The 15339-nt window shown below is 35.0% G+C and overlaps 1 protein-coding gene across 2 annotated transcripts; it reads right to left on the bottom strand.

Moving 5' to 3' along the window:
• Positions 1-187: 187 nt before the first annotated feature.
• LOC137410478 (3-[(3aS,4S,7aS)-7a-methyl-1,5-dioxo-octahydro-1H-inden-4-yl]propanoyl:CoA ligase-like) lies at positions 188-15278 on the bottom strand. 2 transcript variants are annotated; one of them, XM_068095895.1, is made up of 16 exons: positions 15171-15278; positions 13918-14118; positions 12174-12308; positions 11891-12048; positions 11090-11270; positions 10128-10208; positions 9484-9650; positions 8736-8904; positions 8125-8238; positions 7380-7528; positions 6986-7133; positions 5611-5666; positions 4924-4987; positions 3164-3235; positions 2684-2780; positions 188-674 (listed from the first exon to the last, which is right to left on the bottom strand). In XM_068095895.1, the coding sequence occupies exons 2-16, from the start codon at positions 14083-14085 to the stop codon at positions 661-663; spliced, it is 1773 nt and encodes a 590-aa protein (XP_067951996.1). In that variant the 5' UTR covers positions 14086-14118; positions 15171-15278; the 3' UTR covers positions 188-660. The 2 variants fall into 2 exon arrangements, with proteins under 2 accessions (XP_067951996.1, XP_067951997.1); XM_068095896.1 differs by lacking the exon at positions 3164-3235.
• Positions 15279-15339: the final 61 nt, after the last annotated feature.

The raw sequence follows: 15339 nt of genomic DNA, 5'->3' as shown, positions 1-15339 counted from the left end.
ATTCTTCTCATTATTAATGTTTATAATTACACTCTCTCAAAACATTGAAACCTTTTGAAGTTATCTATTTCCTGTTAGCTGAGAACACATAGTCAAGTGTCAAGAGAAGTGTATTATAAAATACATGATTTTAAACAAAGTTTATTTTTATTGTTCAAAAGGTTAAACCTTGCTTAGTCAGTGGTTCAGTTTTATAACAGCATCTAGAACAGGAGCCAAGTATGTTATATTAAAGTTGAATATTTGACATATATAGATGACATATATAGAGCTATTCTTTTACTCAACCTAGACTAAATATTAAGCTGCTTCATATTTTTTCAACAGCAAAGTAAAGAGCTAAACTTTAAAGCACAAAAGAGCTAAACTTTAAAGCACAAAAGAGCTAAAGTTTAAAGCACTAGATTTTACTAACTTTCATACCAGAAAATGAGTTAGGTTTGGTTTTAAGGCTACAGACAGTGTAGCTTCGTGTTTCTTTATTACCATTATGAAGGATTTGGTCAGCCAGTCAAGTTCTATGCTGACTAAAGGTTTCAAAACTTGTATATATGAATAAAATCAGTCGAAATGTGCAATTGTAATGCTATTTATATTATGTCGTTTGGGTTTGCAAAATCCCTTTGCTTCTATGCCATGGGATTCGTGGTTTCCACTCATCTAGTAAGTTCTACCTGTAATAATTATACACAAATAGACATTAGTGAGAATTGTCAGCCACATTGATTATTAGTCAAGTAAAGATTTCTAGATTCAACCATTGAACAGCAAGGCAGCAGATAGGCGACAATCAGAATAAAAGCAGTTAGCTTTAACAACTTCATAAAGTCACGTGCGTTAACCGACTTCCTCAAAGACATTGGTTATAGCTGGAGAACTCTTATCATGCAGTATACTCTTTAAAATTTTGTACATGCAACTGTATGTAAAGGCATATCTTTTGGTAGTCTATTGGTAGGGGCCTGAATGAAGTATAGCTACAGGAAGTAGAGCTCCTACTGTATCTTCTTGTTTCTTATGCCCACAAAATTTTAAATGATTCAGTTTTTAGAGTTGAAGCTCTTTTTTTGGTTCTGATATGTGCTTATTTATTGCTTAGAGTGGTGTGTTAGCAGAGCAAACACAGACTTCATTGATTGTGAGTGTTTGACTGAGGTTGTATGATTGAATCACATGACTATGTTCCATACCTTAACTACATTAAAACTTAAAGGTTGACTTGCAGCAAAATTCACATTACAGTTATTTGGTATCAAAAGATTCACCATGTCTTACTCTGTTGTCTTGTAGGTGCAAAATAAGTAGAAATGTGATTACAAGCTCTTAAAAGCTCATAAAACGAACAGTTAATCGCAGCCACATTAGACCCCCATAGTTTGAATTCTCTTTCCAAAATGGCTCAAATGGGACGTAGTTGTTACAAGATGGTTTCTGTTTACACTTTCATGCAACCTCATGCGTCGACATATTTTCACAAATATTCTTCATGCATTCAATAAAACCATGTCTATTGTTCTTGCGTGTCTGTTTTATCGTCATTGTATTACTGTCACTTTTAGCACTGATATCTTATAACTTACCGTAAAAATTTGTTTAATTTTTTAACCTTAGCTCGAAGGAGTACATATCATTGTCTGATAATCATGACGAGCCTGTTGGTCACCTGTGATAATCGAAAAGTACTGCAGAAATTATTTGCGAAGCATGGGGTCACATGATCAGATTACGACTTGACGATTAGATCAAGCCAAAACAGAACTGTAAAGTAGCGAGCATCTATATTTAATACGGGATCTTCGGTAAAACCCGAAGTATTTGTCATAAACTAGTGCTACGATAAGTTTTATATTGAGCTTTTTATTGGCCTTTCAATTCACGTGCATGAGAACATCACGTGACAAAACAATAACCAAATGTAATGACTACGTCAGAGAAATACACAGATTCCAATCGACAGTGGCTTTTCGTTTTTGAGCTTTTAAGAGCTTATAATCTTATTTCCACATATGTGGCACCTGCAACACAACAGAGTAAGACATGGTGAATCTTTTGATACCAAATAACTGTAATGTGAATTTTGTTGCAAGTCAACCTTTAAGTTGAAGCTCGAATTACACTGTATAGCAGTTTGACCACAAAAAGTTTGACATTAACAAAGTTTAGCAGATCATATTTTGAAAAATATTTAATATGTATCAAAATAGGATTTCTATGCTGTAACCATTTTGTACAGTCACATGGTATATTTAACTAACAACATTCATTCGTTTCATTGTCAGTCTAGTTGGAACAGTTTCCATGTTTCTGTAGTTATTTATGATAAAAATCACCAAGTAAATGTTCCATTGAAAAAATGCTGATCACAAGGCTACGAGTGGTCGAGGTAGATTGCTTACTTTAGTATGCATAAGTGACGAGCTTAACAAGGGGGCACAACTCCCTGGCATTCCATCAACTATGTCATTCATCCCACAATTCCAACACAAACAAGTGTTACCATGACAGCGGTGTGGTTTTGCATAAATGTGCCAACTTAATTTTTCAGTATCTACCTGTGAAAGCCTTTTTGAGCCACAACGCTCAGCTACTAACAGATAAACTTGGCACATATTATTTTACATGAAGGTATCAAGTTTTCCTTTGAGGATCACAACTTAATTTAACTAAAGCAACAAACACTGACCTGAGTTTTCCAGTTCTATAAACCATTGACACTTTCCTAGGCGGTCATCTTCGGCCAACATCTGTTTCACTAGCTCTCTAAGCTTGCGTTTCGATGTCTATGAGAAAAATGATATCAGGACATGGTGAGAGCTATTACACATATTGTGCTTGCAGCAACAAACATGTAGGCTGTGTGTTTATTTTGACCTTTATGATGTCATAAAAATGAGCGTACAGCAAAGAGTAAGAGCGATCTGATACACTGGCAGTCTGAAGCTCTAAGTTGCCTATCTGATCAGGAAGAAAGCTTCACTCACTGCATCATACTGTCTCATACACAAATATCTGTAAGACTATCTGAGTAAGTCTGAGTTACGAAGTGCTTTATATAATTGCTGGTAGATCAACATGTGTAAGCATACTAATTGATGGATATGAAGCTAATCACTCTGAGCACACAACTCAGTCTAAAAACCAATGGTAAGATAGTTTGTATTACTTTTCGCTTATTATCTGTGGCGGGGAACTCATCAAAATATAGAATCCTGGCCGGCTGCTGTCGTTGATACATCTACAATTGTTATAAACAGCCTTCAATTTACACACTGATGTTTAGGATATTTCTATAGAAGCAATCAATTGACCTTTTCCAATGCTGATGGTATTTGTTTCATATATACATCTCATTTGTATATATACTAGCAAAGTTTCCGGCATTGCACGGGTATTAAAAACAGCTTATAAACAGTGGCAGGTAATGTAGTTGCCTGTCACTTGCTATTAGCCTAGCACATTGCTAATGGTTAATTTGAGTAAGCTAGAATTTGGATTGCTAAACTTACTAATAAGAGCCGTGAGAGCAAGCTGTAGCGATGTTGCCTAATGGAGAATGCTATGCATACTTTCACCCAGATAGTGACTCACATCACACAATGAAATAGCTCAATGGGTTAGCATATCTCCTGGGAAATGAGAGGTTCCGAGATCAAATCTTTGATACTGATTCTTAATTCCAAAGTTTTAATAGCTATAGCTGAATAGACCGAATCAATAAGCTATTAGCCTGGCACATTACCAATGGAAAATGGTATTAAAACTCAGCTTGTAAACAATGAGAAGTGATGAAAGTTGCCTAGCACTTGCTATTAGCCTGGCACACTGCTAATGGAAAATTCCAGTAAGCTAGTTAATGAGCGGTAGGATTCTAATGAGTGTACGCCATGACATTGCGTCAGCGTTGTCCAGCTACAGCTATTCTAATAATAGCTATAGCTGGAGAGACACACATACATACATGTACTTGGAGAAATATATATATAAATAGAAGATAGATATATTTTTTGTAATTCACTAAACGAGTGAATTACTCATTCACTTGCTTAGCTTCATGTGTAGTAACAGTTTCATTTCTTCCTCACTATACTAGCTCTCGGTGATATGGTATTAAACATGACTAATCATGCTGCTGTGTGGCTAGATAATTATTATCACAAAGTATGATTAGATGACTTGTTATAGTGTTCATGGTAATACACAAAAACAACAACAAGGGCCCCTACTCAAACAACACAAGTTACAGTAACTACTACATCCGGAGTTAAAATGTTTTACTGTGATCTAAAACAGAACTTACGCTGATCTGCAGAAAACTATGCACTCAGACATGTTACTACTATTTTAATTAGACTCTATTCGCACAAAACCCTGTACATCTGGCAAAATAAGAACATGAAGGACACCTTGTTCAAGTTTAGAATACTGAAGAATACACATGTACTGAACCTTGTACAAGTCTGGTATACCGAGGAATATACATGTACTAAACCTTGTACAAGACCGGTATACTGAATAATACACATGTACTGAACCTTGTACAAATCTGGTATATCGAAGAATATACATGTAATGAACCTTGTACAAATCTGGTATACTGAGGAATATACACGTACTGAACCTTGTACAAGTCTGGTATGCTGGGGAATATACATGTACTGAACCTTGTACAAGTCTGGTATACTGAGGAATATAAATGTAGGGAACCTTGTACAAATCTGGTATACTGAGGAATATACACGTACTGAACCTTGTACAAGTCTGGTTTACTGAGAAAAATGTATGTACTGAACCATTTGCAAGTCTGATATACAGAGAAATAAACATGCACTCACCCTTGTTCTGTCGGGTATACAGAGGAAAATACATGTACTAAGCCTTACACAGATTTGAAATACTGAGAAACAAACATATAGTAATACTTACACCATTTGATTTACAAAATTGAAGTAAGCTTTCTTCAGGTATTCGACGTGGCTTCTCTTTTGTTCTAGAAAGCAGAAAATGTATAGCTTATTTTTAATATGTAAACATGCCAAATATTGCGAAAATAAGCATGTTAATACAGACCAACTGTCATGGTTTTAGACAGCTACTTTTTGTAGTCTTCTACAGTTGTTACGCCGGAGGTCTATAAGCGAGTAAGTTTATTGAAAACCATAGTTATGTAGCACCTGAATTTAGATCGCTGATTGTTTCTATGTGGGACATTCAACAACTAAAATTACAAAGAGACAACTCTTTGTTAGATCTCACCTCTAAAATAAGAAAAAGTCTTCAGTCTCATTTTTATACATAAATACTGCAGAAAGAGCCCAGCAGTAATAATAATTCAATAATATATATTGGGAAGACAACTCATAGGCTGCTCTACCAACCAGTAAACTTGTTTAATCAGCTAACAGGACTTTTCTCTGCATTAAAACTACTTTTTAAGCTTATATACTACATATAAGATGTGCTACATGACTCGTACAAGAAACAATGTGTCATACACATGTGAAATACATGTACCATGATGACTTACTGTAAACTCTCCATAAGATGGTGCAGCTTGTGAATATATAGAAAGTTGCAACACGCAATAAACTCGATTGACTTGTAAAGACTTACTGGATGCAGCAGGTAATTTCATCTCCGATCCAGTCATTCTGTTTTCCAGTCACCACCTAAACACGAATGATAAAGATTATAGGATTGCAGGATTGTTGCTTGATCATAAGATATTACAAGCTGCATATTCTAGATGTTTCTAAATTTAAAGGTAAAAGTACTAATATAACATTCCTACCAGCTGCCATTAGCAACAGTCTTTTTTTCAAAATACTAATATTATTTTTCTCACAACCCGTTATTTAATTGTATTTACTCATAATAGTGTATCTTGTATTATGTTTGTTTCATAGCCACAGTTTGCAAAAGATGAAGTCTGTAAACACATTTATAAATTATTAGGTTTATTACTAAAAATGGAAGAATCAATGCTGCCAGCAGCCAGTAAGAACGTGTCTATTTTGCTTAATTGCTTGATGACAGAGTTGATGACAGTAGGCCAATGAGCAGTGTAGGATTGACAATGAAGTGAAATGGTCTAATCTCATAGGCATACATCTATAAACCATGAAAGAATCACATGTAATCAAGCTCTACTACTATATAATACAAGTCTATATTTGTAGTCTACTTAGCACATGATTAGATATCTTCAACGCATAAATATAGGAAAACTTCTATCTGGAATGTCAAACTTGGTAGTATTTAAATACCTGCTTGCTCAAGTGGGACTAGAGAGCTAGTGCCATGACAGGGTGGAGAATTGAAAATTAAAAATGGTGAATATTTGAATGAACATTTAGTTTAGTCACACCGATAACTGTATGACTATTGAGTGTATGATGAACAGTCTGTTTATACAAATCAAGTTTGTATCTGCCTCTGCTTATTCGAAAACAAGCCTCAAAAAAGTTTAATACCCCCTGATTTGCTTTGAATTCCAGTAAGCAAAGTTTTGGCCAATTTTTGTGAGAAGAGATGGGACATTGACAACTAACTGGAAATACATTTTTGCTTAATCTGGAGAGTAAGAGTAAATATCTTTACTTTAATTAAACATGAATATCTATAGGTAGTTTACTGTGGCAAATTACACAAGACTAAAGATTATATTACTATTCATAACAGTTGTAAAAATTGGCCTTCCAAGTTTAATGTTCACCAAATCAAAACGCAAACCTTCAAACACCTCAATTTACTGACATGTATCACTTTTACATAAAGGAAAGTAATGTTAAACAAAGAGCACCCAGCTCTGTGACAGAACAGATAAACAGTCAAAACACTGATATTTCACCTACTAATTTTAGAGCAGTCAACCTGAATTATAATATTATACAATGAACGGACACTAAGTACAAATGCTACAGTTTCTGTCGGTATAACAGGTCACAACAAAAGAGCACAACTTACACAACAAAAGAGCACAACTTACACACGCTTGTCTTATCTCAGGGTGGAGGCAGAATATCTCCTCTATAGGTCCTGGATACTCCACCTTGCCATATATATTAAACCTGTCTTTATCATTCATTCTTCCAAGGACTTTAAATGTACCATCAGGGAACATTTTTCCTGCATCTCTGAATAAAAATGTACACATAATATTTCACTCATGTATTTAAGTAAGACATAAATCATAAAGTCAGCAGCCTTGTAGATTATCAAGTTGTATTACTTGAAGCTAGATTAGCTATTTATATACTGACAGTTCAAGACATGGTTTAGCCAATGAGTTCTAACAAAGAAAAGAGAAGACATGAATTTTCTCACAATCTTAAAACAATGAACAGCTCAAAGAAAGACACATTAAGGAATAAAAAGGTTACCCAGTCCTAATAAATCCGTCATCAGTGAACATCTGTTTAGTTTGTTCTTCGTCATCTTTGTATTCTTTAAATACTGAAAAATTCTTTGCTTGTATTTCACCGACTTCTCCAATGTCCACCACCTGGTCCTGTGCATCAGCTATTCTCACCTGTAAAAAATAGCCCAGCTGTATACTTAAAGGAGAAGATCAGCCACAAACTTTGATTGTGAGAAATTAAAAGTTTATGTTTGTAAATTTAAAAAAAGCGCAATGCAACTGCTGATATCACTCTCACTCTCTACTATAGTAACTGATATCACTCCCTACTATAGTAACTGATATCACTCTCTACTATAGTAACTGATATCACTCCCTACTATAGTAACTGATATCACTCTCTACTATAGTAACTGATATCACTCCCTACTATAGTAACTGATATCACTCTCTACTATAGTAACTAAACTTTTTCTATAGTTCTGTCTAAAGCTGAGATTTCACACTAAACCTAATAATTTATTATATGCAAGTTAAAATGATAACAACTGGTCTTTCGCACATTTATGTGACAGTGTGAGTAAAGCACATGTGATGTCTGGTGCATATGTGTGGTTACCGCTGTGAAAGTATTAAAAATAATCAGTGAATTTTTCACAAACAAAGAACTATCTAGAAGAATCTTTATTAGAAGTGCAGATAAGTGTTGATAGAGTTATGTTAATATCTAATAAATAAATGTTTGCCACACGCATACAAAACCTCACCTCAGTATCAGGCTGTGGAGACAATCTCGCTGTCTTTAAACGGAGTTTAGCATCTTCTGATTGACCAGGAAGAATCATTCCAATTCCTATCATCTCCGTCATACCATAACCAATCTTAAAGTATAATGAATAACAAAAGTAGGAAAACTTAAACTGACTATAAGAAATATTCTAAATTCAACTCAATACTATAATTGAGAAATCAATGATAAGTTCTAATAACAATACATAGAGCTGATTGTCTAGCATTAATCTCATTTATTCTAGTAGTCAAGAATCTTAAAATTTATGTTTTCAAAGACTGATTGTCTGAATGATAAGTCTAGAAAACAAATAAAAACATTACTGTTAACTTTCCCAACAGTTCAACTAAATGGTAAAACTGTACTGTTGGATCTTTTGATGAGAGTTGATTGCTATGAATTGCTTTAATGTTATTATAGAAGTACAGAGAACATACATACATTGAGAAAGCTTTTGAGAACTCATCAATACTTTATTAAAACTGTCACAACTATTGACTTATTTTGTAGCAATACGTAAAACAGAGTTAGTGAGAAAAAATAATTAATCAGGCTTGTTTGAATAAAGGTTCTACAGTATCTGCCTACCAGTACAGCTGCCTTGATGATCTGTTGAAACTCTTCAATGAACTGATAAGATATTAACTGACCACCGAGGGTTGCAATCTTTATTTGGTGAGGTTGAACCATCTCCTGCTCCTTCATGTACTCCATAATAGCAGCTATCACACTGATGGTTAGTGCTATTACCTCCACCCTAAATAGAATCATGTAATAATGTTATGTGCCGCTTTACAATAGATAAGAAGTTGGGATAAGGGCTAGTAGAACACGTTACAGTTTATGAGAGTAGCTTTCTAGTCTGAAAATCCATTCCGGAATTATGGAAATGCAATGAGAGCGCACAGAATATTTCTAGATGTATTTTAGGTCATAGATAGTACATTACAAGTCATATAGAGTATGTTACAGATCACAGAGGGTATGTTACAGGTCACAGAGAGTAAGTTACAGGTCACAGAGAGAAGTTACAGGTCACAGAGGGTATATTACAGGTCACAGAGAGTATATTACAGGTCACAGAGAGTATGTTACAGGTCACAGAGCGTGTGTTAGGTATCATGGAAAGTATGTTACAGACAGTCAGAGCTTGTAGCATAACTTGTATGATCTACACGTAACAAGCAATGGGTATAGGTTACATGAACTCTAACTTTATAATCCCCAGGGCAAGTAATTCAATACGAACAGGCATGAAGTCACTTCTGTGAAGTTTAGACAACCAAGTAGTAGTCCTTGCACCATCAACAAAATCTATATCATGAACAAAACCTACTTCTCAGCAATGATGGTTTCTGTGAGCAGTTTTCCTGGCTCCTTCAAAGGCATTTCTTCATAAGTTTCTGGTATCATAACAATTGCACCAGCTGACTGAACAAGTGCTCGCACTAGACAAGTGTAGCTGACCAAAGTGTCAACATTCATGTTTGACACAATTGTGGTCTAAAATTAGAGTAACAAATGACAGAGAACTTTATAAATCACAGACAGATTGGTTAAACAAAGAACAGAGTTAGAAGCGAAAAGCGAAAGGTGAAGTTTTTAGCTATTTTTGAAGATATTTAGGTAGATATTAGTAGTAGTCAGCAGATGCTGAAGAGATCAATTTAGAGATCTGTCAAGACATACACACATGCTCAGTTTATCTTTCAATTGGCCAAATGGTTCTCTGGTTGGTGATCTTCAAAGGAAGATCAAAGTTATGTCAAAGGAACATCAATGTTATAGATCTGAGTCCAGCAAAGTGAGCTACTTATGTGCCATAATTGGAGATTGAATGTCATTTGTCGACAGGAGTAGTTCAAGGTCAGATGTCACTCCTGCTACCACCAATGGCCTTTTTAGGGAAGATATACGTTTACCTCAATCTCAATAGAGAGTAGGAAGAGTAGAGAAAACAACCTGATAATACACACTTACCATAGTGAGCCCTGGACCAGTCATGAAATTAGCAAAACTGTGCTGGGTGCGAGATGCGCATTTTGGATTTCCTGTACTTCCCTGAAAATCGATGTAACTCAATACCAGTTTTACAATTGTAAACTGCAAATAAAATGCTTCAGAATAAAATAATGTTAATTAAAAACTTTTTTATTACCGTTTTATTTAGGGTCTTTAAATGTAATGCCACTAAACTGTAGCGCTTATCTCTTGTATTAAGCTGCAGTTACCAAAATATCATATTCACATATTTGCAAATGACACCGAATATGAGAAATTTTATAAATAGTTTATAGCGTTAAATAATAAATTGTATAGACATACAATAATACTTAACAAATTACATTGTCAACCATCTAATCAGCGCTTATGAAGAAGCGCTGATTAGATGTAGTTGTGTCAGTAGCTTGGCAAAAAGAAGTAACTTCAAATAATTACTTTGGGAGTGATATATGCTGTAAAATTGACAGGTTATTTTTAAATTGTCAATACATTGAATTTAGTTTTATGACATTTTTAGCATTTCTACCCACCTATCTTATTTTAAAATAGAAATATCAGCTTTAAATAAAATCTAAGACTGCTACAAAAAATTAGACAGGTCTTACCAACATATACAATTTATTAAAATAGAGGTAAATGGTTAGCTCTATGTTATATATTTAAACTAGCGGAGATCAATCAAAAGCTAGCTAGCCGTCAAGTATAATATTAGGTCAGAAGCCTTCAATTATACATAACTATTTAAACAACTCATAGATCTTCCATTATTGTACTGGAATGCTCAGACTAACTCCTGCTTCACTCTTCCAAAAGTACTGTTATTCTTGTATTAAGGTCACAAGGTCAGCTAATTGCTGCCATAAAATACAAGTACCTGTCTAATCAAACCTTTCATACAATTTGTAACATACAGATATTGATGGTGAACTATTCAATACCGAAGTGAATAGATGCTGGCAGATGAAGTCAGGTTGAACTCTTTCTCTAGCTTCAGTCAGCTGATCATCTGACACCGTTTCTCCAAGCTCCTTCAGTTTATACAGAGTCTTCACAGCCTTGTGGGTAGGAGATCTGTCTTTGTAGGAGCTGTCATAGAATATGTGCTCCAGGGATGGTAACCTGAGGTCAAATTGAGACTATCATTGTTTACTAGCTAGCAAGGATTACCCCAGAGCGTATTGCACTAAAAGTTAGAAATTTGGTCTGGTGTGCAAAGTTACGCAGTCTGCATAATAGTTTAAGTCAATAGCATACTGTTAATCTTATAGATAACTAGCCCAATGCCCGGCATCGTACGAGTATTCTGTAGTTATTGTTCGGCCAGCTTGACAATCGTTATGTGTACCGGTCAACAGCGCTAGTTATTAATTCCGAGCAAGCGTATCTCAACCAATGTAATGACTATTTGTGCAATGAATCCATGGTATTCCGTGTAGCCCAATGGGTAATTTTACCGTTTTTAGATCTGGAGGTCCTGAGATCAAATCCAGTGCTGTGCAGATTTTTCATTGCTAGATTTTAATTGCTATAACTGGACACAGGGTTTTGACAAAAAGACAAATACTGAGATCTATATATAGATAAGTGTGACGAAATGTAATGAGAAGAACCAATAAATGTGTAACTATTGAAGGAGGACAGCCAGGAGGTGTAGACTTATTAGAAGAAGACAGCGAGGAACTGAAGGAAGTGTGAGTACTGTGGAGTACAGTGTTCATATAGCAAACTTTATGACTCACCTGCTAGAAACTTTACCAGTTGTCTCAGAATCCAGAAGAGAAAAGAGAGCGGAGGCATTGTGCCCTCCTGCACCCTCTCCACACACGATAACTTTAGGGGCCAACAGCTTTATTTGAGTAGTTATCCTCTCTTCTCTAGGAGGGTGGATAAACAAATGCTGCAAATAAACATACAATGAGTTTTTACCTCACAGTGAATTTATACACAATTTTTAAACAATAAACATGACCAACAACTATGGAAGGCATAAATTAATCTCTTGACCTTATAAAATGAACTTACAGCAAATCCTAGGCCTATTTCCGCTGCGGCAGCAAACAGTGCAAGAGCTTGAAATGTTGAGCAGCCAATCAGAGCAATACTATCGACACCAGGAATGAGATCCAAGGAAAGTAACCCTTTAGCATATTCTTCAGCCTGTAGAAACAGCATCATGTGTTAGGAACCTACACACAGCAGACATGAGCTATGACTATAACAAACAATGTTAAAAATCCTTAATCTTAATGTATGAATATTTAAGGCAGTCACATGGGAAGTAAATAAAAATAGGTTTGTGTGTGATAGTTGAACAAACTTTGTGAGTAATATCTACATGTAAATAAACTTTGAGAGTAACATCTGAATAAACTTTGTGAGTAACATCTGAATAAACTTTGTGGGTAACATCTGAATAAAGTTTGTGAGTAACATCTAAATAAACTTTGTGAGGAACATCTAAATAAACTTTGTGAGGAACATCTGAATAAACTTTGTGGGTAACATCTGAATAAACTTTGTGAGTAACATCTGAATAAACTTTGTGAGTAATATCTGAATAAACTTTGTGAGCAATATCTGAATAAACTTTGTTAGTAGCATTTAAATAAGCTCCATCTTTTATAGATTTAAAGACAGGGCAAACAGGTGAGTAAACTAAAAGACAAAAATTACTCGTATAAACACTATATGTACTAGAAACTTGCTAATCAAGTAATTCTGATTGGTTGGTCAAGGTCATAGCAAGTACACTCTTTCACAGCATAGTGAAAATCATCTCTTGTTATATTAGTCAAGGAGGGTACATGCTATATTATGGGATCAAACAGCACTTTAAATGAAGCTGTGTAATCTGTACTGACCTTTGCATGTCACTTCAAAAGTTCTCGTTTGTTTTTCGTGACAGGAGGTGCACAGGCTAAATGATGGTAACAGAACAAAGAAAACTTGCAAAACCTCTTCTACAAGAGCCAATAACTCAAAACAACAAGGTGAAACTCCCTAATGACCCATCTTTTGACTTTGTTATTTGGATGCGACGCGTTGTTGGCCTTCTATATTGATCAGCTATAGAGTTATCAGCTATAGAGTTATCAGCTATAGAGTTATAAGCTATAAAACTATCAGCTATAGAGTTATCAGCTATAGAGTTATAAGCTATACATTTATCAGCTATAGAGTTATCAGCTATAGAGTTATAAGCTATAGAGTTATCCGCTATGAAGTTATCAACTATAGAGTTATCAGCTATAGAGTTATCAACAAGAGCTCAAGTTTCACAACATATAAAGTATGTAGTGAAACTTTAAAGCAATTTTAGATGGCTGCTCGTGTCTGTGAATCCCTAAGCATTACTTAACTGAGTCATTTGCATCAACTTGTCTCTTAAAGTCAGCAATGTTACTTAGTTTAGAAGAGCATTAGTTGGTAATCACTGATTCAAGTGTATTATCTGAATATGGCGGTCATTTCCTCACATCACCCTTTGAGCTCTAAGTTTCTGAGACAGCTACTTTGTGCTTGCATCTATTCAGTTACAAGCAATAGATGCAAGCTTACTTTTATTGCTAGTAACTGAATAGTAATAGAAGCTATTTAGTTCAACTAAGCTTATTTAATTGTGCAGATAACTCTACAGCTAATATTAATTCTCACAATCTATCTTGCTGTAAGTCAATTATCTGTACTAAAATTAAGGATATCCCTCAACCACCATCCTTGTGTGATCTGCAAACCTCTTTATCAATCATGTGTGCAAATCTCTCACCTGTGCCAAGATGTCAAGATTGCTGACTCTCTCTCCTGTATCCATATTTATTAGCATTACTTGTTGCTGCTTAGCTCTTGTGTTAGCAAATGCTTGGTGGAAAAGATCATATCTGTTGCCAGGCATTGCAGGACTTTTGGTATAACTTTTAGTTAGAGGAGACTGCATGCTGGCTACCTGCTAGATATTTGGCTTCGCTATCTGCAAGACATTCATTAAAATTGTCTTTCTTCCAATTCTACTGTTTTTAAATGTATCAAATTTTTAAAATCTATGGCTCTAACATTCAAGTTATCGTTGATGGGCCTTTTGTCTAGTATATATTACTAGCTGTAATACCCTATTATAGTGTCTAGTATATATTACTAGCTGTACTAACCTATAGTGTTTAGCATATATTACTTGCTGTAATACCCTATAGTGTCTAGTATATATTGCTAGCTGTACTACCCTATAGTGTCTAGTATATATTGCTATCTGTGCTACCCTATAGTGTCTAGTATATATTACAAGCTGTACTACCCGATAGTGTCTAGTATATATTACTAGCTGTACTACCCTATAGCGTCTAGTATATATTACTAGCTGCACTACTCTATAGTGTCTAGTATATATTACTAGCTGTACTACCCTATAGTGTCTAGTATATATTACTAGTTGTACTACCCTATAGTGTCTAGTATATATTACTAACTGTACTACCCTGTAGTGTCTAGTATATATTACTAGCTGTATTACCCTATAGTGTCTAGTATATATTATGAAGTGTCACTGTGTTACCAGAAATCTTCCAGACTTAACCAGACTTCGATCTTTATTTACAGAAGTGAGTCAGGAAGAAACACGTGCTCTCACTAGTCACCATTTACCACCTATGAATATCAGCTCTTGGTTACAATCAGCATAGAGTCTTTCACATTGCAAAAGTTTGATGACACTGCTAAAATAGTATTTCACAGTTGACCTTGGGGGTTCCATGATTAAGGAAAATGTGTGGCTCATGTGTTAAGATATTTTTTCCTATTTTTAAAGTCTAAAAATACTACAACGCTGCTTTAGTTTCTAATGCAACAGCTCTCTCAATTTTAGTCTTTCAAAGTACTGTACAATAAAGAATATATGCTAGGCCTAATCCGGCAATTCACCTTCATCTAAGGCAAGTACTGTACAGACATTTCTAACAAATATGAGAGTGGATAACTACCAAGAACTTGAGCTGGCTACTCCTGCTTGAACAGGAATAGCCTACATACCTTTGTTATATGTAGTTTCTGCCTCAAACTGTGAAGTGTAACGCTAAATGCTGTTAATCTATGTAAGTGATAGACTGCTCCGAAGGCTTTAGCAATAAGACAGCTCTGAACAACTACTCTAGTAGAGCACACTGTGCTATATATTTATCAACCTTATCAGTGATAAGTG

The sequence above is a fragment of the Watersipora subatra genome, chromosome 1, assembly GCF_963576615.1.
Source record: "Watersipora subatra chromosome 1, tzWatSuba1.1, whole genome shotgun sequence".
Classification (NCBI taxonomy): domain Eukaryota; kingdom Metazoa; phylum Bryozoa; class Gymnolaemata; order Cheilostomatida; family Watersiporidae; genus Watersipora; species Watersipora subatra.
This window is presented reverse-complemented; position numbering and strand designations above follow the sequence as displayed.